Below are 24,652 nucleotides of genomic sequence, written 5' to 3' on the forward strand. Positions count from 1 at the left end.
TATTCGCTTTTGTTACGTGCAGCATGGGAAGGTTCCCCCTCAGGGTATTAGGACCCATTCTACTAGAGCAGCCTCTACCTCTGCAGCTTTTCTGAGAGGTGTGCCTACTAAGGACATTCTAGAAGCAGCTACTTGGTCTTCTGTCCATACTTTCACAAAACATTACAATCTACCTTTGTTTTCTAAATCCAGGGCTGGTTTTGCCTCTGCAGTTTTGCAGGGCCTTCTTACCAACCCTTAATCTGTGATTCTTCCCCCCTTTGTCTTTTTCCTGGGCTTTGGGAAATCAACCCATATGTGAGGATTGCAACAGTGAAACACGAAAAACATAGTACAGTTGTGTACACTTACCATAAATGTAGATGTTCGAATGTATTCATTGTTGCAGTCCTGGTTTCCCACCCTCCAGTCCCCCTTTTTTCCTAAGGTACAGACTACATATTTTTATTTTTTGTATGACATGTTTCCAGGGTGTTTCCTTCCTGGGTTAGCCTTCTTTTGGGGGCTCCTGACAGTTATGATAAGAAAAACTGAGGAAATGGCGTCAGCTGCCTCCCTTTATACCTGACGTTCTGACATCAGTTTTACAGCCGATGGCAGCCAACGTCATATACCGAAGACTCTGGTATTCGGGCCGACTGAGGGCTACCGGGAGCCAGATAACCCATATGTTAGGACTGCAACAGTGAATACACTCGAACATCTACATTTATGGTAAGTGTACACAACTGTACTTTTCAAAGATAATATTATATGTCCAGGTTGTACAGTTACAGAGATATGACTATTTGTGAAACATTTACAGAAAATATCAATCTAGGTTTGTGTGCTTAATAATATAGCATTGATGTAAAGATTCTGAATGCATGAGCTATCTTTTCTTTAAAGAAAACTTTTGCTGATAATATTTCCATTTTTACTATTTTAATAGCTCTTATTGTTCACAAAATAAATACATTTGTTTGCCTTAAGCTTTTTAAATTAAAATTTTCAGAAATGCTGTGGATGTGTGTATGTAGGTTGCTAGAAATGTGACATTCCTCATCACAGAGGTATTAATGAAATAAAATTATTTTATTTTTGGTGTTAAGAGATTTCCATTATAAGTACCTGTTTCAGTAGCACTTTATTTTATGGTATATATTATTATCTTGTTGACTTGGGCATTTAATAAGTACAAATCTTATGCAATACAGCAATGCAAAACAGTTTAGAGCCTTTCCGAATGTAGTTATTCCAGAGAAATATTTTGATTTTTGAAACATACTTATATTAACACTCTGTGAAATGCTTTTATACTACTGTATTTCCAAACAGGTACCTACTGAGAACTCAGTTTAGTTTATCTGAAGATGAGTTGTTAAAGTTAACAATTGAATTTCACAACATCTTTTCCCAAATGGACAATTGCTTGGCTCTACCGAATATTAGGACAAGATATAAACTACAGAAGAGCTTAACAGAGTGGAGAAATAAAGCATTAAAAGATGTGGATCATAGTATGTTAACTGAGAATAAGAAGGTGTGTATTTTTTAATAATTTTGTTAATATAAATGCTGTTATATCTCATTTTAAGTGTATGCATTATTTTGTAGAGAAACACCTGATAAAGTCAGACTAAGGTTTATTGACCAATTTTCATTAGCTGTTTTCACTCTGACTATAGCATGGACCCTTTGGTCATCCCAGAGCAGAGTGAGAGGGGCACTTTTAAAATGCTGTTCACTTAAACAAGAATTCAGACTGTTACATGATATATGATAAACTGGTTCTGTGCATATTCTTCAAGGCAGCTGCCCTATACTGGGAAACTTGGTGTTCATTTCTCTTTCTACTGCACTTTTCAGGTTTGACCATATCTAACATCAGAGACCCTCTTTGCTGATTTCTAAGGTTAGAGTCATTCTCTGCACCAGTAACCATTCTTAATTTTTTTGAGAAGGTCTTACACCCAGCAGTGCACAACCTGAATATAACATTGCACTCTGACTTTTTAACTGTGCCCGCCCCTGTGTCTGACAATTGTTTTCTTCCAGTTATGCAATTTAGATCTCATCCCTAACCTTTTTAATTGAAAATTACCTGAATTTGCAAGTGTTTTTTGTTCCATTAAATTACCAGCCAAGTTCCACACTGATACTTTAGGTACCGTCTTGGGAAGGAATTTGATATTCAGCAAAGGCATAAGTGCTAACCATTCAATTCTGCTACCTCGAAATGCTGCAGATAAAAGATTCTGGCCTACCTTCTTGCTAGTAAGATAGCAGGACTTGAAGGCTCATGTCATGTAGATTTTCAGAAAGGTTTACAAATCACCATCACAGGGACCCAAGCTTGAATGGTAGATCACAAGATTCTGAGGACTGTAGAAAGTCCCGAACAGTAAGAAACAATCTTTTCATCAAAAATAGAAGAAAAAGCTTTTATTTCAATTCTGCTTAAATGTTTTCAGTTGCACTTATTGTGTCCTGTGTGATGATACTGTTATTTTATTTATTTATTTATTTTTGTACATTTCTGCATTTTTTTAGTATTTTAGCCAAAAGTCCATTTGCATTTTAGTTTGTTATGGGAGCTTTGTCTTGTAGCTTCATTTGCAATTTAGAGAAAATTGTGAATCATCATTTATATGTTGTACTACACTTTCATTTCTTTAAGTAGAATTACTTGAAAAAGCTCACTGTTTGTATTTTGATTTTTGTCTGGAGCCTTAATCTTCTAGTTCTAGTTGCAGTTGTAGGGGAACTGTGAACTACTGTTGGATCTTGTACTCACTCAGTCATTTATTACTACATTTTTTCATAAACAGTACTGCTGATAAATAACTGCCTAGGCTGTTGCCTTAGACTGTAGATGAATTGCAGTAGTGGCAGTATAATAATTTTTGCAGCAGGAGTTGTGCTCCTGTGCTTTTACAGCTGCTTACATTCCCATTTTGCTGTTATAGAGTCTTATATTCTGCTCTTTATTTGTCTGCTTAATGTTGCATTCCAGTGCATTTCTGTATGTTACATTGTGTTTTATGCTCTGTTCTTTTATCTGCCCCAGCCGTCCTGATACATTAAGTACTGCTGTCCTTGCTGCCCCTTCATACACTAAGTACAGTTTTCACTGCCCCAACTGTGAAAATTAAAATTTTTGAAATTCTAACCTGTGTGGAGTCATTGACCTGTAGCTCAGAGTCATGGGTCTAGAGGTTCATTGGTGTTTACTAAACTAACAACCACAAGAGCCTTTTTAAGCCTAGCCATGGATCCCAAATCTCTGACAAGTTCTGGTACCTTTTGTGACATCCGGCTATATCCCATTGGATGGTCACCAATACAATGTGATGTCCATCCAGTACTCCACCGGACTGCCAACAATTAATGTGATGTCCTTTACTATCCTGGGTCATTAACTAAGGAGCTTCACTCCTCACTACTGACTCTGTTGTGGGGCTGTCACTTAAACAGGAGTAATATTTCACAATTTTCCCTTAAGAGCACAACAGGAACACACTCAGTAATCTGGGACTGGACTGTATACTTCTGTCCACCTCAAATGTATCTGCTTATTACACACTTCAGAGCAATGTGCCCCAGTTCAAGACCTCAGATGCACTCACACTCATAGTAAATTTAAATCTCACACATCCAGACACGTCTGGGAAAGCCTGACACAGATTTCCAGCTGTTTCCCTTCCCCAAAGTAATATGGTAATGCTGCCACCAATCAACGTGTCTTCATGCCTTTCTAAAGGGGTGTCCAATTATGAAAATTAAATATCATATTAAATGATAGCTATGACTGGAGGATTCAGGCCTTAGAGAGGTCCTGAGGAGTATCAATCAGATATAAAGACACTTCATCTATAAAGAAAAACACTGATTTCCAGCCACAATGTAAAATAATGAAAAATATTTAATAATAAGTAAAATGATTACAAGAATGTAAATCAATACTTTTCAATAAACACAAGGATTCAATCACCAGAAATTAAAATTAAACTGTAGGGTAGAAATCCATCATTCTAGAAAAACTCTATATGAATAACTAAACTTTTCTAATGTAAGTAGAGAATACTGACCCTGATCTAATCTAAAATTTAACAGCAAGGCAAAGGCAGGTTTACAGTTTTGGTGAGTTCTCTTTTCTTGGGGTATCACTACACAACACTGTAAATGACTGCAACTCTTCACAAACTGCTCAGCACTTGACTAACTGCACAGCTTAACAGTTTCAACTGTCTTATTTTAAAAATAACAGTCAGCTGTTTGAAAAAAATATTTTTTCTGTCAGTCAGCTGTTCAAATAATCACCCAGCTACCATGAACATTCTAATGACATCACCTGCTGTTCAGCTGATTCTTTGCAGTACTTTAGAATGTCTCTCTCAAACATGTGCAATTAGAAATGTATCAAAACACTTGGCAGAGTCTTTAAGCATTCTGTTTAAACAGGGAAATACTCAACATTTAAAACGTATTTACATTTTCACAAATAGACATGCTGGCATACAATACAAGTTAATCTGAAAATGTACACAAATCTCTTGCCAGACATGCTAACACAGATGACTGTGTTTTCAGTTTCTTCACACCCTTAGTAAGTGTAAGCAGGGGCTTAGGACATGAAACATTTACAAGCAAGGGTCTGGGAGATGAACCATTTACACGTTGTCTCTGTCCATTATAAACATAGGTGCCAAACCAGGGATACATTTCCTGTTACCCATCCAGTTGTCCAAGTTACATTTGAATTTGCTTAGGGAGGAACTCTGCCTCACATGGATGGGGAGCCTGTTCCAGAGATGGGGTAGTCTCTGGAATACATCCTTGTCTCTCCTGCAGGTCCTGTTTATGTCACAGGCAAGGTTTAAGTCTTCAGAATGGGTAATTCTGGTGCTATTTGTATTGTGGATATGCAGTAGGTCCATCAGAGTGGGGTCTGACAATGCCCTGTTTGGCAGGCATAGCTCTCCCCTCAACAGCCTGTAGGAGACAGAATACAGGGTTAGGGCTTTGAGGTGGTCTGCATAGGACATTTTACTTACACCCTGTATTCTTTTAGTGTGGAACCTCTGTGGATGTTCCAGTTATTGGATATGCCTGGTTAGGTATATACCAAAGGGAGCATTGTGCTCAATGATTGGTCTGATGAATGCTAAATATAGTGGAACAATGACTTCCTTGGAACTATATGCCATACCTTTGTTTATAAGTTGTGCAACACAGAATAATTTCCAAACTACTGTAGACAGGTGATGGTCAAAGGCCAGATTACTGTCTATGTGTGTCATTAGGTCCCTGACTACTGGATCAGCTCTAAGGGGTGTGTTGTCAATGTAATATTTACCAGGGGTAGATGACTTCCTGAAGGATTCTTCTTCTTCTTCTTCTTCTTCTTTCGGCTTTATCCCGGTTAGGGGGTACATACAGCAGGATCACCTGTCGCACATTATGAATGGCAGGTTTTTGGTGGTGGCCTTGTGTGCCAGCCCCCGCCCAACCTTCCACACTCCTGCAACACACCCTAGACACAATTTAGAGTGTCCAATCCTGCAAATCATGTCTTTGGGATGTGGGGATGTGGGAGGAAACCGGAGCGCGCAGGAGGAACCCAGGGAGGGACATGGAGGGAGGGCCAGCACCCAGCCAGAGGAACGTAGATGACTTCCTGAAGGATACTATTATGTATTTCTTGGCATTTAGTTTTAGTCCATGACACTGACATTAGTTGTTTGTCTGTGTAAGCCCTTCCTGGAGAACATTTGTGTAAGTGTGAAATTCAATGACAGCTCCTAATTTGCAATCTTCTTCAAATTTGTTCAGCAATAGACCATTGACATTGCTCTTGACTTCAGACAAATAAATTCCAAAAAGGAGAAATCCATGGACTGATCCCTGAGGGACTCCATTTGTGACTGGCCTTTTTGCAGAGGTTGACTCCCCAATTCTAACTTCCTGGGTCCTATCTGTGAGCCAGTTGGCTATCCACTGGGTGAGATACAGGTTTGTACCTAAACTCTTGAGTTTGGCAAAACTGCCGGAGTGGGGTATTGTGTTAAATGCCTTGGCCAGATCAAGGTAAGCAGTGTGAATGATTTTGCCCCCATCCAATTGCTTTGATCTACTTCTCAAAGAAATCCACCAGGTTGAGAAAGCATGACCTGCCCTTGACGAAACCAAATGGGGTCCAGTGTCTGGAGGTTTACTATATCATTATTGATCATTTCCATGATAACTCTTTCCATGGCTTTGCATATAAGACTAGTGAGACTTATGGGTCTGTAGTTTCCAGCATCTGTAGATGGCCCACCTTTGTGCAGAGGGATGACTGTTTCTGTTCTACATTCATGAGGCACAAAGCTTGATTGAAGGCTACAGTTATATAGCAATTCCAGAGGATCTGATCGGCCATGTTTCATGCTATTCAGAAGGCATCCTGAGATATTGTCCGGGCCCATTGATGCAGTGTTCTTGGTCTTAGAAAGAGCATTAAGGACCTGTTCCCTAGTGATAGCAGGGGAGTTATATTTGATGATATTTCCTGAAGGAAGGTTGAGGGAGACAGTAGGTAAAGCTGGAGCTTAATTTGTCGGTCAGTACATGTACTATGTCTTCTGGCTCAGTATAGGTGGCTCCATTAACAATGAGTTTTGCTCACAATTGTGTATTGTCTTTGACATTGCTGACATTGTTAAAGAATGCCTTGTGGATGTCCTTGGCTTGGCAGGCTAAATTTACCTCAAAGTTGGTAGACTTTATTTATCCTCTTGAGTTGTTTGTTTAGGTTGGTGAGAGTACTTTTATCCTGCTGGGTGCTGCACCACCTCATTTTTGCTATAATTTTCTTCCCTTTGTTATATACAATTCCAGCACAGTGGCTTATTTTTTTGAGTTAGTTCTGTACTTCTTCCTGGTGGATACAGCTGCCTCTATGCAGCTATTAACATGCTTGTATAGGGTTTGTGTGAACAGTTCCATGTAGACAGGAGTATTCTCAGTGTTTATGGGGTCTTCAGTTTTTGCTAAGTTATCACTTAATAGAAGGAAGTTAGCCTTAGAGTAGTTCCTGAATATTCCAGGGTTAGCTGAGGTTCCATGTTTTATTTTTTTTCTTCAAAGGAGACCATTTTGTGGTCTGAACTTACTAGAGAGGACATTACACTAGGGGGTGTGAATCACTTCCACACTGGTGAGGACCAGATCCAATATGTTTGCACCCCTTGTTGGTGTATTGACAATCTGGGCCAGGGAATTTATGTTTATAAAATCCAGGAATCCCTGTGCTTGTACGTTTGGTGTCCTTTATGTTTCCCAGTTAATAGTAAGGTAATTAAGGTTGCCCATGAATATGGATTGGGTTGGATGGTGATTGATTCCAATATGTTTAAATACATGTTATGGGTTTCCTATGGCATAGAGGGAGACTATAGCTTGCTAGGAAGTGGTATGGGATATTTTTTCTAGTGGTTGTTGGTTGGCCTCCTTCAGCGAAGTTTATTTCTAAAATGGCTTTCTGGTACCGATGCGTACTAAGGTCATCCTTTTCTAATGAGAGCTCAAACTCATGCTAGTCTTCTGCTTCATCCAGAAGTGTAGCTAAGGCGGTGTGAAAGGGGGCAGCTGTCATGGTCACAAGGTATCATAGGCACAATCATTACCACATCAAAGAAGAGACATATTTATTTATTAATTTTTTTTGGTTGCTTACATCGAATCATGAAGGCATGATGAAGTTATGTGGCTTTCCAGAGAGCAGTGCCATATTGAAGGACAGACCTTTTTTTGTCCTCACATTGACATCTGAATACATTACAAAGTGATGGACAAGAGACCTTTTTTTTGTCTTCATGCCAGCAAAGAATGGTATTAGAAAGTGATTCAAAGAAATACTTTTTGTTTGCTTCTCAACTGGCACCAGATGAGCCTTTTATGGCTCTGGCTTCAGCAAAGGATGAGGGTCTCGGAAGAGATTCATTTTTGCTCCATTGTAAGGGTGTGCATTGTGGGGTGCATGTGCCACACAGCTCCTGGTTCTGTGCTGATTGGCTAGATCTACTCATATTCAGCTGGCTGGATCCCAGGGAGAGGCCTCTTGAACTATTTGGTCACATATCAGTGGTTCTCAAACTGCATTCTGCCATGCTAATGCTTCTCCTTAGAGCCAGCAGACTCTATTATTATCGTGGAGAGGGCCATTAGGTCAGAGGACCCCACCAAGGGTCTTATCTAATGCCTGGACAGGAAGCAGATACATATTTGATGGGATCTTGAATTTTGGAAGTGGTACTGCACCCTTAAGGGATGCAGCCTATTGCCACTGCCAGACCATTTTTTTCCATGTGTCAACTTCAGCAGATGCATGCTGATTCATGGGAGCCATATTGCCCATTGACTACAGAAATTCAACTGCACACTCTCTCCTGCACTTGAGATAATAGCTCACTGTTGGTGGTAATGGACACATGGACACCTCATTCTTTGTCTAGTTCCTATGAGAGATCAGAAGGTCCAGAGGCCATTGCTTCAGGAATGGACAAGGATAATGTGTTCTCCTCCCCACTGACCTTTCTTTTGGAGTGACCTTGAGGGTGAAGTTTAGCATGGACTAGGCTTGTGCATTTGTTCTTTCTGCCCCCTTCCCCATCCCACCACAGGAAATGCCTAGCTGTATATTTAGAGAACAAGGGTTAGGAGCCCTGTTTCATTTCACCTCTGGAAACGATTTATCAAGGATGTTATGATGAAATCCTGAAAGCACCTTCTCAGTGCTTCTTTGGTGCACCTGAAGGTGGTTGCTCTTTACAAGCCCCCTGGCAGAATGGATTGAGTATCTCTGTAAACATACTTGAGTCAAATTCTTTGTGATTTCTTTGATTCATAGGTCCCAGAGTTGATGTAATTTTATTACCATCTCCTTAAAAGGAATTGAAATATTTGGCTAGAAGTCACAAAAAGGATTACTGCTTTGTATTTTCGAGTGTGGAGTCATCCGCTGTTCATCTCACTTATTCAAGTTGTAATCCTCACCTTTGACAATGCACTCTGCAAGATTACAGACATTCCAGAGTCTAAAGTGTAGGAGGATCAGGTCCGGATACTGTCTATGATTTATAAGATGACTTTTTAGGTAGCCTTCTTTAATTTTGCCTCTTTTGACATTCTGACCAGGACCACATGTTCAGATATATCTGAGGCAGATGGATGGTATGACTGGTGGTTGTCCTTTGCTGTTCATGCTGCTCTCATATGAACTTGTCAGTGATGCGTTGTAGAAGAAACAGCCCTCACTGCTGTGAATGATCTTTATTTATGATCCCCTTTAGTCTTGTCATTTGCCAGATATAGCCAACTTCAGAAGAGAAGGAAGCCTCTTTGCTATCTGTGGAATGTTGTCCAGGATCACACATTCCTGCCCATCCAATGCAGGGTAAAATTCTGAAGAGAATGGCTCTGCTGTTCCTGCTACAGCAGTCCTAACAACAGTTAAATGTGCCAAGGGGAGGGGGATATTTGAATTTTCCCCAGCTAATGGAACCATCATTAAGTACTACTGGGTTCTACATGTGGTTAATCTTAGACAGTGTCTTGGAATTCACCATTTCTTCTCCAAGAAAGGACCCTGCTGAGAGACCATTCTATCTCAGTGGAGCTGTTGGGACAGACACAGACTCTGCTGCTGGATGGCATTGTACAGGCTGTCCTATGTTTAGATCAAGGGGTGAGGCGGGTTCTAGTGCATCTTCTTGGGATGGATATTTTTTGTCCCATTCTCAACTTCAGGAAATTCAACCAGTATGTCAGTTTGCTTGCAATGGGTGACTCTCTGTGGAATTATTCCCCTTCTTCCTCAGAGCACGTGTGTGGGGTAACCCATTGGTGATAAAGGATGCCTTCTGACACATCTGAATGTGTGGTACTCACAAGAGATTCTCCCTGTTTATGCTGACTGTGCATCCATTCAGTTACTATGTATTGCCCTTTCAGTAAAACTGTTTTCTGATGGGCTTTCATCACCATCCAGTGTATTGCCAATGGTGGCTGAAGCCTTGCAGATGAGGGTCTACCATGTATTACCCCACTCCCCTCCCTAGGGGTCTAGCTCCTGGTGGCCCAGTTCATGGTGACCTGGAAGTCTCTGTTTAGTGGCAGTCCTCTGGCTAAAGTTCCTGGGGTGGCAATGCATTTGGATAAGTCTTCTCTGTCTCATTTGCACAGGATAGCTTTACAGGCATGGAGGTGGTCCTCTCCAGTGATGATTGTTCCTTCTGTAGGAGAATGCCCAATAATTAATGACCATGGCTTCCTTGATGAGAACACTGTGCAGGGTTTAGGCCCATATCCTCCTATGCCTGCTGAGATTAATAGCTACCATGATCTTCACGGTGAAGTCTGCATGCCTGAAAATGCTGCTGCTGCTGTAGTTTGCTATGGTTCACAATGGCTGTGGAGCCATCATTCCCTTATGAGTCTGTTTCCAGTATCAGAACCCCATTGTTGAGCCCTGGAGTGATAAAATTTCCCGTCATATTTTTGACAGACTTCCTATTCCTACAGCTGAACCTGTTGCAATGATAGACATCTTGTTAGCACAGTGTAAAGCTCACTTTGGATTGCTGCATGATACAGATGTTTTAGTTTTTTGTGGAGGTGGGCATCACCTCAACCACCAGCTGGTTAGGTTAGTGTTTCTGGCTTTGAAGACCCTTAAAAAAAGTAGCATTCTGGATTTAGTCTTTCTGTGGTCAGGCAGCCAGTTCATTGTGTGTCATTTAAACATGCACAGGGGCTCACTAGCATAGTCACTTTGCAGAGAGATGAGGAGTATCTGGTGGTGGGTCATAGACAGTGACATCACTCTGACAGCATCTCACATCCCAGAAGAAGTGAACATAATTAATGTGTTGGTAAACCCACTGAGCTGCTCCTTCATGCCTTTTCTGGAGGTGTAGATTAAGAGTCATGTCTGGTTCAGATATTCTAGAAGTGGGGCACTCTGGATACTAGCCTGTTTTCCACTTGGAAGAATGTAGTTTTCCCTTTTTCTACTCATTGCAGCTGGGCAAGATGATATTTATGGCAGACACATTCTCTGTCCTTGGGCAAGGTGGGTTTCAGCATACTTTTCCTATTTCTTCTTATTCCATACTTCATTGCAATATTAAGAGAATAAAAGACAAAATCTGCCCTTGTCACTCTTTTGTGGCTGAAAAGGGTATGTTTCTAGCTGTATATAGGTTCATAGGTGTGTACTAGGCTAATGGCTCTGGAGCCTTTACAAGCCTAGCCCATAGTTACCCTGGCAACGTGCCACCCAACCTTAGTTCCCAGTGCCTCTGTTGCTTAGACCCACTGGAGTGATCTATGGGGTGAATTTTCTATTTCCCATCCACTCATCAAGATTTCTCTTGAAGAGGGTCAGTGAGGTGCTCTGCCTGACATGTATGGGAAGTCTATTCCATAGCATGGGCAGTCTCTGGGTTATGAACCTGTCCCTCCAGCATGTTCTGTTGATTGTGGTAATGAGGTTGGGGTCTCTGGAGCATGTGGTGTGGAGGGATTGGGATTTCTTTAGATGTAGCATTTCTAACAGAGCTGGATCAGACATGACTTTGTAAGTCAAGCAGAGATTGCCTGCAAGTAGTTGATATGAGACAGAGAATAGTTGGAGTTTTTTGAGTCTGTCATTATAGGATGGGTGTTTAAGGCCTAGGATCCTCTTTGTGAGGTATTTTTGTGGCCTCTGCAGTTGTTGGAGGTATCTAGTGAGGTACAAGCCAAATGGGGCATTGTACTCGATGACTGGCCTAATGAGGGAAGAGTAGAGGGAGACAATGACCTCTTTCTTCCTGGATGCAAAACTCTTAGTAATGAGATGTGCCATGAAGAAGGACTTTCTGACCACAGTGGCAATGTGGTGGTCAAAAGAAAAGTTGCTGTCAACCTGTGTTCCCAGATCTCTCTTATAATGTCTTCTGTGTTCAGTGGACTACCATCGATGTGGTAATTCATGGGAGCCAGGTTTTTTCTAAAGGGGAGGATGACACATATTTTGGTATTGAGCTTAAGGCCATGGTTCTGACACCAGTTGTTGGTCTCAGTGAGGCCTTTCTGTAGGATGTCAACATCACTTGGGAAGTTAGTAATAGCTCCCAGCTTGCAATCATCTGCAAATTTTGTCAGCCAGAGTCCATTCATGTTGGCCTGGACTTCAAAGAAGTAGATACCAAACAGGAGAGGACCCAGGACCAACCCGTGTGGGACTACACTCTTGACTTGTCAGCAGTCTGACTTGGAGTCAGCCACTTTCACACTGTGGGTTCTATCTGTGAGCCAGTTTGCAACCTACCTGGTGATATATGGGTTGATGCCTAGCTTAGTGAGTTTTCCTATGATTCCTGAGTGGGGAATGATATCAAAGGCCTTGGCCAAATGAAGGTAGGTTGTATGAACCACCTTGCCTTCATCCACAGCTCTGGTGACTGACACAAAGAAGTCGACCAGGTTGAGCAGGCATGATCTGCCCTTCACAAAACCAAACTGTGTGGGATGCAGAGTTTGAAGATTCCCTATATCCTTGTTTATTAGGTCCATGATGATGTGTTCCATAGCTTTGCATATCAGACTCACAGGCTAATGGGGCGATAGTTTGCATGGTCTGTAGTCACTCTTCCTTTTTGGAGAGGGATGACTGTAGCAGTGCGCCATTCGATAGGGGCAAAGCCTGAGGTGAGGCTGTGATTGAACAGGGTACACAGGTGAGGTGCCAGGTCACTCTGTAGTTCATGTAGAACACAGCCAAGGGATATTGTTAGGTCCCATAGAAGCTGTATTCTTGGCCTTGGACAGTGCTGTTTTAACCTGTGCAGCAGTAATACTGGGTGCCTGGCAATCTACTGGTATTGTAATTGGTCCTTTGGGTGGGGGAAAAGGGTAAAGTTGGCACTGAATCTGTCGGCCATTATATTGGCAATATCTGTTGGCTCGGTATAGGAGGTACCATTGTGCGGTAGCTCAGAGCAAATCTGGGTATTGCCGTGGAGATTCTTTACATAACTGTAGAAGGCCTTGTAGTTGTCTTTACTATCTGCTATAATTCTGTTTTCATAGCTAGCTTTAGAGGATTTGATGAGGAATCGCAACTTTTTGTTGAGGCTGATAAGGGAGTTTTTCCAGTCTTGGGATTTCACATTATTCCGCATCACCTTCCTCCTTCTGTTGTAGAGTTTGTTTATGGCAGGGAACCACCATATTCGCTTGCTTTTTTTTGTAGCAGCGCATCTTGGTTCTATTGGGTATGGCGAGTTCCATACATTTGTGTACGTGTTCGTACAGTGCATTGGTGTGTAATTTGGCGGTCATGCAACTATTCTCCCTTTGCATGGGTGCCTTGAAGTTAGCCACCACTGTTTTTAGGTGCCCAAAGTTAGCTTTGGAGAAGTTTTTCATGGTGCTTACCTTTGCGGGGGTTGGGGGGGGTATGTGAATTTCCAAGGTGATTCGTTTGTAGTCGGATCTAACCAGGGAGGAGCTGAATATTGGTGTAGAGCAATGGTTGCCCCTGTTAGTAATGACCAGGTCAAGGATGTTGCTACCTCTAGTGGGGGTAAGAACGAGCTGGTCCAGGGCATTGGAATTAATGAATTCCAGGAAACGTTGGGCAAGTATATTGGTACACGAGTAGTTTTCCTAGTTAATGGAAGGGTAGTTGAATTCCCCAGTATGAGAGTGTTAGGTTGGACCCTAGTATTCTCCAGGATGCTTAGGAATGTGAGTCTTGGGACATGGTTGGGGATCTATAGCAGGGTACGACCTGAATCACTGTCCTACCCAATGTTAGCTGCACCTGAAGTATCTCTGATGCGTTATGTTGGGCTACCAGTCTGGAGGTGTGTGCATTCTTTATGAATATGGAAACACCACCGCCTTTGGAGCTTCAGTCTAAGTTCTGGGGCCGAAAGGTGTGGAATGAGTTATAGCCTGATAGTGTAGGGGTGCTTTCTGCTGCCTTGAACCAGGTCTCTGTTATTCCCTGTTGATACACAAACTCTCCTTGTTATGATTCCAGCTCAGGACCTGGCTGTCGTGGTTGAATCTTCTTCATGTCAAATCTCCTAACAAGAGTACCAAAAGGGATTGCTAGGAATCATACCACTGATAAAGTACTCTGCCAGAAATCTCTTTCTCTCTTGTTGGTTTTAGTTGACACGACATAGTTCATGCACTTCTCTGATCTGGTGTTAGTTATTGTATAGTCATGATGCATGCTTCATCTCTTTTTGACCATTATGACCAGCTAGAGGGCAGTGTTGTAGCCAACCTAGCTAATATTTGCAGATATTTGAGATTGTTTTGCACCTGTATCAAGTACGTTAGAAGTCCCTATCCGTTCCATAGCATCTGAACCTCATGATCAATGGGCATACAAATTTGTCACGTGAACCCACTGCTTCAGTGATATTTAAGATTCATCCTTGCTCACAACCTCGTATGTGTAGGGAATCCTATCTGGTCTCACACAAACATTGGGTGTCTCTTTAGGAGCAACCACATTTCCTCAGAAAGTAATTTCTGATTTGCTGTTAAACCATTCCATTCACCTTTCTGTTTTTTTTTTTTTTTTGATGGAGCAGAAAGCAGGGGCAAGGGAGAAAAAAAAAACATTAACATCTTGAATGACAGCTGTCAATACAAATATTCAAATTTTCCCTGATGCAGAAAATGGAACTTCTCTTTGATTCATTTTCTTCATAGGTTCATAGGTAAGTATTAGGCTATCTGCCCAAAGGCGTTTATAAGCCTAGCCGGAATGTGTTGGCTTTCGACACCCCCTTAGATTAGTTTCCTGTGCCTCTGTCCAGCAGAGCCATTGAAGTGATCCCTGGGGTAAACTTTCTGTTTCCCATCCACTCATTAAGGTTTCTCTTGAAGACGGTTAGCGATGAGCTCTGCCTAATGTAGATTGGAATCTTGTTCCAGAGCATGGGAAGTCTCTGGGACAGGAATATATCCCTCCAGCACGTCCTATTTATTGTTGTGGTGAGGTTTAGATCCCTAGAGCATGTGTGGCTTGAGGGGATATGGTTTTCTTTAGGTGGAGCATGTCCATCAATTCTGGTTTGGACATGGCCTTGTATGTCAGGCAGAGATCACCTCTGAGTAGGTGGTATGCAACCGAGTACAGCTGGAGTTTCTTCAGTCGAGCTGCATAGGGCATCTGCTTGACACCAGTGATCCTCTTGGTGAGGAACTTCTGTGGTCTTTTCGTTGTTGCAGGTGTCTTGTAAGGTACACCCCAAATGGGGCATTGTACTCTATGATGGGTCTGATGAGTGATGCGTAGAGGGGCCCAATGACCTCTTTTGATCTGGATGCAAACCCTTTTGTGATTAGGTAGGCCACATAGAAGGATTTTTCTAACCACTTTGGCAATGTGATTATCAAAGGCGAGGTTACTATCTACTTGCGTCCCCAGATCCCTTATTACATCTTCCGTACTTAGGGGGCGACCACCTATGTGGTAGTTTGTGGGTACTTTGTTTTTTCCAAAGGGGATGACTATGCCCTTTTTGGCATTTAGCTTGAGACCATGGTTTTGACACCAGGTATGTGTCTCATTGAGACCCTTTTGGAGGATGTCTGTGTCAGCCGGAGAGTCAGTTATAGCCCCTAGTTTATCGTCGTCTGCGAACTTGGTGAGCCATAGTCCTCCTATGCTTGCCTGTACCTCTGAGAAGTATATGCCGAACAGGAGGGTTCCTAGGACTGAGCCCTGGGGAACGCCACTTGTAATAGGTGTAGAGTCAGACCTAGCTCCTGCATCTCTTACCATGTGGGTTCTGTCTGTGAGCCAGTTGGCAACCCATCTCATGACGTAGGGGTTTATATTCAGGCTGGTGAGCTTGTATATAATACCTGAGTGGGGAATAGTGTCGAAGACCTTTGCGAGTTCTAGGTAGGCTGTGTGGACCACGTTTCCCTCGTCTATATCCTTGGTAACTGTCTCAAAGAAGTCCACCAGGTTTAGGAGGCATGAGTTGCCCTTAACAAAGCCAAACTGGGTTGGGTCCAGTGTTTGGAGGTTTCCAATGTCTCTGTTAATGAGATCCATGATGATGCGCTCCATAGCTTTGCAGACCAAGCTAGTCAGGCTTATAGTGCGATAGTTCCCGGGGTCCATTGTGGCTCCACCTTTGTGGAGCAGAATAACCGTTGCTGTGTGCCACTCTGTGGGCATGTAGCCTGTGAAGAGGCAGAGTTTAAACAGTGTGTTTAGGTGAGGGGTCAGTTCATCTTTGAGCCCATGTAGGACGCAGCCTGGGACACCATCCTGTCCCATTGATGCTGTGTTTTTGGCTTTGGAAAGGGCTGTTTTAACCTGAGTGTCTGTGATTTCAGGGGCACTACATTCTTCTGGTATAGTTATGGGCCCTTTTGGGGGAGAGGGGGGTGAAATTTTCACTGAACCTATCTGCCAGGATGTTGGCTATATAAGTTCAGTGTATTTTGTGCCATTCTGCACTAACTCCGAGCAGATCTGAGAATTGCCACTTAGATTCTTGACAGCTAAAGAATGCCTTGTGGTTATCTTTGGAGTCTATGGCAATTTTTCTTTCAAAGCTAGCCTTGGATGATTTTATGAGGGAATGTAGTTTCTTGCTGATACTGATCAGGGATGTCTTCCCTTCTTGGGATTTTACTCTTTTCTGTACTAGTTTCCTCCTTCTATTGTATAGCTTGTTTATGGCAGGGGTCCACCAGACTGGTTTCCTTTTCTTGGAGGAGTGAGTCTTGGTTTTGTTTGGGATAGCACGATCCATGCATTCTTGTAGGTGCTCGTAGAGTGCATTAGTAAAGGACTTTGCAGCTTGGACAGCATTATCCTTTAGCATGGGGTTTTGAAGCTTCCCACCTCGGTCTTAAGTAACGTGAAGTTTGCTTTTGAAAAGTTTTTCATGGTGGTGTCTTTTTCCAGGGGTGGTGACGGAATGTGGATATCCAGAGTGATTAGTTTAGTCAGATCTAACCAGCGAGGGGTTGACCTCCAGTGTGGAACACCGGTCACACATGTTGATGATGACCAGGTCCAATATATTGTCACCTCTGGTGGGGGTGTTAACCAGTTGATCCAGGGCATTTGAGTTTATAAATTTTAGGAAATGTTGGGTCAGGGAGTTCCTACTTGAGTAGTTCTCCCAGTTAATGTTTGGATAATTGAAATCACCCAATATCAGGGTGTTTGGTAGGACCTTTATGCTTCCCAGTGTTTCCAGGAATGCGGAGTGGGGGTCCTGGGACATGGTGGGTGATCTGTAGCAAGCTATAATTTGAATAGCAGTTTTGCCCGTTGTTGGTTGCACGTGGATGATCTCTGAAGCATCGTGCTGTGCCACTAACCTGGAGGTGTGGGTATCCTTGATGAATATTGATACTCCCCCGCCATTTGTATTTTGGTCTGGGTTTTGTGGCCGAAATGTATGGTATGAGTTGTAGCCTGGTAGTGCTGGGGTGCTCTCTGGAGCCTTAAACCAGGCTTCTGTTACTGCACATATATCGATTTTCTCCATACTGAGGAGTGCTTCAAGTGCGTGCATTTTGAGGTTCAGACTTCTGGCATTGAGCAGCATTACCCTCAGTTTTTTTGTTACTTGTGCTATTTACGGGGGTGGGTTTGTCTTTTGAGCCTGGCCTAAAATGGCACTATGGGTTTGGCAAGAGCCTTGGCCAGTATTCAAAAGCCTAAGGGTGACAGGTGCAAGCCGTCTCTAGCAAAGCAGAGTGGCTTGTCAAGCATGTCATCCCAGGCTGACAGACACTGGATCCCCTTTGAATGACACCAGAAGCTTAGCCAATTGTTGAAATTGATAATTTTTTTCTGTATACCATGGTATCATTCTTGGTGAGGGCGGGATGATACTCAGGGTCAGGGTCATACCAGCCTGGGCTACATGATCTGAGAGCTCCTCCATGTCTCTTTTCATGTAGTCCAGGGAGGTACGGCTCAGGTCATTCACACCAACATGGACAATGACAAAGTCATATTTGTACTTGTTCTGGAGTGGCCTGAGTGCATGTGTTATGTGGAGGATCCTGGCACCCGACAGGCAACTAACAGTAACCTTTTCCTTGTTCAGCCTAGTGAGTGGGACGTCAGTGTGCCTGACTATAAAGTCACCTATTACTAGTGTGTTGGGTATGTTATTTTACCTTAAGGGCTGTGATTGTGTGGCACACTGGTTTTGTGAAGTATGTGTTTCATGGTTTGTGTTGGGGGGTGGAGGTTGCTTGGATGTCTGCTTTGGAAGTCTCTGTTGCTTATGCAGATTTTTATTTAGAGCCTCTGAGTATGTTTTTGTGTATTTATGAGTGTTTTTTGCCAGTGCTGGTTTCATAGGTCTATGTGAGACTGGTGGTGTGATGCAAGTAATTCCTTTCTCCTCTTGGCTGCCTGGTCCTGTCTTGGGTTGCGAGAGCTAAGCTTCCAATTTGGCTGTATAATTGCATCTTTCACATGTATTAGTGTTTGGTGGAAGGAGGAGGGGGTTGTCTGTGTACATGAGGCAATTGTAACATTGCCTCAAAATGCCCAGATTCACCAGTTGGACTGGAGAGTACAATTGAAACTGCCCTTTGGACATGCCTGGATAGGTACAGTGATCTGTTTTACTGATTGGCTGGTAAGGTCGAATAGAGAACCTTGTCCTTCTCTACAGTATAGGTGGGTCTAGTGCTAAGATTAATTAGTGCTTGCTATGAGTTTTGGGCAAGTGCAGGGATGAGAAGTGAATGATTTGAGTGCTTAAGTTGAAAGTTTGTCTAGTTCCAAGGGAAAAATTGAAGAGTAGACTTTGTGGAGCAGGGAATAGTTATACCCTAGCTAACCGGCGCTGCCCGGCGTGCAAAACCACGGAAATGTGGGTTTTATAGCAGGGAAATGAAAGAGATGAAAATAAGTCCAAAATGGCCAATAAACTACTAATTACTGGGCTGAAACCACTCCTCCAGGGACAGATAGGCTGCTCAAAGCTCCCTCTCTCACAGTGAGCAGAGAAAATTTCTTCTATCCAAGTAAGGTATGGGCAAACACAGAAAATTGTAACACAGCCCTGAATTTAGCACTAACCTGAAAACTGGACTAAACTAGCTTAGAAAGGCAGGAAAACAAGTATATTTTTTTCAGAAAATAAAGCAGATACAATCAAAAAAACACTTTAAATGCACAGAAATGGCTATCACACTTGAGTGTGTAGCCTACAACAGTTAAACAGGTAATTTAAACACATAAACGAATTTGTTAAAGTGCAGACAGTAAAATAAGTACAATATGTAGCTGAAACAAGCTTTTTAAATCATAGAAACTCTAGAAAATCGGCGTTTTTAGGTGGAATTAGCTAAAGGCAGCAAGAACATGCAGAAAAATGATACTTAATCACTCCAAAGTCTCTCTTTTGTCTCTCTGCTGCTGTAGGAAACTACAGGGCACCAGGCAGGAGCTTGCTAAGCTGTATACTAGCACAAAAACCTTGCACGTGCGGGTTTTATAGCAGGGAAATGAAAGAGAGAGAGAAATTAGCCCAAAAATGGTCAATAAACTACTAATTTCTGGGCTGAAACCACTTCTCCAGGGACAAATAGGCTGCCCAAAGCTCCCTCTCTCACAGTGAACAGAGAAACTTCCTTCTATCCATGTAAGGTATGGGCAAACACAGAAACTTGTAACACAACCCTGCATTCAGCACTAACCTGAAAACTGGACTAAACTAGCTTAGAAAGGCAGGAAAACAAGCATATTTTTTGTTTTGTTTTTTTTCAGAAAATTAAGCAGTTACAATCAAAAAAACACTTTAAATGCACAGTAATGGCTATCACACTTGAGTGTGTAGCCTACAACAGTTAAACAGGTAATTTAAACACAAAAACAACTTTGTTAAAATGCAGGCAGTAAAATAAGTACAATATGTAGCTGAAACAAGCTTTTTAAATCACAGAAACTCTAGAAAATTGGCGTTTTAGGCAGAATTAGCTAGAGGCAGCAAGAAAATGCAGAAAAATTATACTTAATCACTCCAAAGTATCTCTTTTGTCTTTCTGCTGCTGTAGAACTCTGCAGGGTACCAGGCAGGACCTTGCTGAGCCGTATATTAGCACAAAACCTTGCAAATGTGGGTTTTATAGCAGGGAAATGAAAGAGATAGAAATTAGCCCAAAATGGCCAATAAACTACTAATTTCTGGGCTGAAACCACTCCTCCAGGGACAAATAGGCTGCTCAAAGCTCCTTCTCTCACAGTGAACAGAGAAACTTCCTTCTATCCAAGTAAGGTATGGGCAAACACAGAAACTTGTAACACAGCCCTGAATTCAGCACTAACCTGAAAACTGGACTAAACTAGCTTAGAAAGGGGGGAAAACAAGTTTTTTTTTTCCAGAAAATAAAGCAGATACAATAAAAAAACACTTTAAATGCACAGAAATGGCTATCACACTTGTGTGTAGCCTACAACAGTTAAACAGGTAATCTAAACACAAAAACAACCTTGTTAAAGTGCAGGCAGTAAAATAAGTACAATATGTAGCTGAAACAAGCTTTTTAAATCACAGAAACTCTAAAAAAAATCAGCGTTTTAGGCGGAATTAGCTAAAGGCAGCAAGAAAATGTAGAAAAATGAAGGGCTGTCAGTCTCCATGCATGCTCTTTCCAAGTAGACTATTAGTTACATTGTTTTGTCATCAGGTAGTTTGCTAATTGATGGAAACTGCTTTAATCAAAGGCCACTCCACAAGAGATTTGACTGCTTCCAGTGCTGGATACAAACATGTTAAAATAGGGCTTCTTGTGATTGCTAGTTTCTATTGAGTCAGGCCACATGTATGATTCATGACTGTGCCATCTAACCGGTTTTCGGTTTGCGTGTTCTTCTGCTGTTGTGGATTTGCAAAAGTGTAGACTTACCAAGGAGGGTCTTTGGTGCTATGTATCCCATGTTTTTCCTCCATCACTTCATCTACAGTGGGACCGTTTTTGTTGGGTCTCAAATACCCCACATCCACCTTTGCTTGGACAGGCCTTCCTCCAGCTGATGTTTTTATGCAATTCCTTGTTAGCCAGCCATGCATACAGTTATATATTACTTGATAAATATATAGCTGTCCTGTCCTCACTGATTTTCATGGTTTGCAAGACATTTGCTTGCTCACTGTTTGGAGCAAACTGGAGAGCTCAAAAAGTAGGTTTAGCGCTGTTGAGCAGTATGATATACATCACACCACACACCAGCACAGAGGTGCACTTGGGAGTCTTAAAGCAAAAATGCCATACTGGAATTGGAGAAATGTATATAAAGTATTAGATCTACCTATGCTGATCCCTTTATAGATAGTCTGACATTGCAAGAATGCACATTATGTCCCTGAAATATCTCAATATTTAATTAAAGTAGACCACAACTGTACCCTTTAGTATGAGCCCCAGCTGTGGCAAGGGCATAACTGGGTCTAAATGGTGAGGTATCTCTGAGAAATGTAAGTTTATAAGAACTGAGACTGGGTCAGCGTATTTTATAATCTGACCTTCGTATCTTTGCAAAGGTTCTTAATGATAATATGAACAGTAACACAGACCAAACATACCTCTGTTTAGTATTTGTAAGTACCTTAGGGCATTGATTTGTAGGCTTTATTTATTTGCACTGGCATACTGAGACCCCAGTATTTTTATAAATATATAAATATAGCTGCTATTTTTCAGAACTGGGTGCAAACAAACAAATACCTTAAGTAATACACAGTAAAAGCAGCCACTTCAAAACACCTGACAAAACGTCTGCATAATCAATATCACTTTATTAAAGTAATAAAACAAGCTTTCAGAGTAATAACCTTACAAAGATTAACAATGCAAAAGAATTAAATAGCAGTATACCGTTTTGTAATGACTAAAATGGGTCACCTGAGCCTTTCATTTATACACACATGCTGGCTTTTGATGATTTTGTCATACATGTTAGTGAATTGTCTATAAAACTGTTGGCTAATGATCTCTCTATTTCAATATCTGAAGTATAACAGTTATGATTACTTGTCACTTTATTTGGTCACACTTGTGATTAGTATCTTGAATCTCTTCATAAAGGCCATCAATGCTATTTTTCCTGGAAATTTCAAATAGGTTTTCAGGGATCCTCACATATAGAGCATGCCTAGTCATGCCAGTATAAAACAATCACAAGAGGCAGCATAAACTATGCACTTAGTTTGACAGTAATCAAGTGTTAAAATATGTCACCCAAGTAATACGGTATATAGACTTGTTCATCTTTTTACATATGAACAATGGTTATATCTTTTACAATAAGTGACACAATTACTCATTACCTGCTTACTAATATATTTCTGAAAGTTGATTGCTTGTCTGTACAGATAGTTAAGCCTTTTCTCATATGTCTGTTTTGAAAGTTCAAAAAGAACAATTTTTCCGAATATTATGTCTATTGCTTTCACTAGTCATATTAAATTGTTACAAATGACAAAGAATATTTTCCTTTAGAAAATGGTCAAACTGTCCATCTCCACCCTGACTGGAGAATGAACGCTCTCCAGCAGGGTATTAATGTACAAGTAATGCCACTGACAAATGAGTCTGCCACTTCATGGCAGGATATCAAGCTGCCATGGAGCTCGAACTTAAACAAACTAATGGTCGCCATTATTTTATGTTCACTAAGCAGCCCTTCTGCTGTTTAGCGAGTATAAAATATATTAAAAAATGAAAACTGAAAAATCAAAAGTGTGTGTGTATGTTTATGTCTGTGTGTGTGATTGTATGCATGCATGTGAGTGAAAGCGAGAATGATTGAGCCCTTAATTTACACTCACTCAGCAGCGGTTTTGCTGTTTAGCGAGCGTAAAATCCAAATATAACAGAAAAAAGTGTGTGTTTATGTTTCTGTGAATGTGTGCATGAAAGCGAGGTCTGTGTGAGTGAGAGAGAGTGAAGAGTGAGAGCAATCAAACACTGGCAGCAGTCAAGAGCTTTACGTACCCTCTCATCTCTTAGATAAGTTAACTGAATAAAATGTAAAATAAAGGGGAAATAAAGGCTCAAAACGGAACATATTCCTGTTTAAAAAATCACAGTTGCTACAGTAGCAGGACTTGAGTTAGCGTGCATTTTCTGAAGTATAGTTTTGTGTGTGTCTGACAGAGGGAGAGACAGTAAGATTGATGGAACACTGGCAGCAGCAGCAAAGAGGTTTGCCTACGTCTTGAACTTTTAGCTCAAGAAATATGGATAAAGCCTGAAATATAAGGGGGAACAAAGGCTCCAAAAATAGGAACAGATTTTAAATGTTATACTTAAAAAAATTAAACATTTTAAATAACAGGATTTGTGTTCACATTCATTTTCTGAAGGAAATAAAGTCTGAAAGTCAAATGTATGCCATTATTTAGTGACTTCAATACCCAATGACTGGTAAGAAACCATTTTAGCAGTAAGGGTCCAAAAATAAAGCAAATATCTAGATATTTTTAAAAAGGATATATTTTGGATGTAAAATACTTTCTCTAATACCATTTATATAGGCTGCAGCAACTTTGAAACATTAGGTGGAGGAACTATTTTACATCCAAAATATATAAAAAATAATGCAGTGATGAAAAAATATAAGTAAGTAAAAACATAACAATTTTAAAGAGAAACCATTCTCTAAGCACAACAGTACCCTCCAGGGTGTGTGTTAATGTGTAATTAATGCTTTCCAGGGGTGTACGGGCATTAATTATACATTAACACAGACCTTCTCGGGCATTATTGTTGCTTAGAACAGCCACTAGACATATTCACCAGATCCTGAATATGTGGAATACAAACTGCTTAATTTATATTTCAATATATTTTTATTAAAGTAGTCAACAGAAATGTCAATTGAATATCCACAATCAATAAAGTATGATTTACTTTAAAATAATTTAGAATGCATAACAGTTTCATCAGAAGTATTCCTCACAGCTGTCTTAAACTGCTCATAGTTTATATTGCTGACCATGTACGCAGGATGGCAGTTATTACATCATAAAACATTATCAACTGACAGATGTATCTTGACTTTTATTTAGCTAGTATGCCATTTTATGGATCGTTAAATGAGACTGTTTAGGATTTGTATAAAATGTTTAGGTATGATTGTTGCTGATTGTGTTTTAACGGTGACACAGGTTTTAATCAATTTTATATTTTAATCACAAATTATATACCTTTAAAAGTGGCTGTTCATCATAGTATAAACTGCTTGCCATTTTTATATGTAATTTATAATATGAGATTGTCAATAATTTATTTCAAAAAATGTTGCTGCCAATGTTTTCTTATTTATTAACCTCTTCAGGTCTTTATCTATACACACATTTTTTTAAGTACTAGACTGTGTTTGTGTTTCTTTGGTATTGTTAAGTGTTGTATAATATTTTTAAGAGTTGACTTTCTAACTGAGCGTTCCACTTCCTGTCTTACTTCAGAATCTTAAATCCAGTTATTCTGTATACCTTTGTTCTTACTAGCTTGTTGTCCTTCACATTGTTAGAAGAATTTGCAAAGTCAATGTATTGTGGCTACTGTTACTAGTTGAGTCCTGCATGTTATACATAATCTTGAGGACTCAGAAATA

The 24,652-nt window shown here is 41.0% G+C and overlaps 1 protein-coding gene across 1 annotated transcript in view; it reads left to right on the forward strand.

Moving 5' to 3' along the window:
* EVC2 (EvC ciliary complex subunit 2) overlaps window positions 1–24,652 on the forward strand; it is a 1,983,677-nt gene that overhangs the window by 1,416,406 nt on the left and 542,619 nt on the right. Inside the window, exon 15 of the mRNA XM_044056208.1 lies at window positions 1,318–1,522. Coding sequence (XP_043912143.1) covers window positions 1,318–1,522 — 205 coding nt within the window. The remainder of the gene's footprint in view (window positions 1–1,317; window positions 1,523–24,652) is intronic.

This window comes from Protopterus annectens, chromosome 14.part0 (genome assembly GCF_019279795.1).
Source record: "Protopterus annectens isolate FY-2018-M chromosome 14.part0, PAN1.0, whole genome shotgun sequence".
Taxonomy (NCBI): Eukaryota; Metazoa; Chordata; order Ceratodontiformes; family Protopteridae; genus Protopterus; species Protopterus annectens.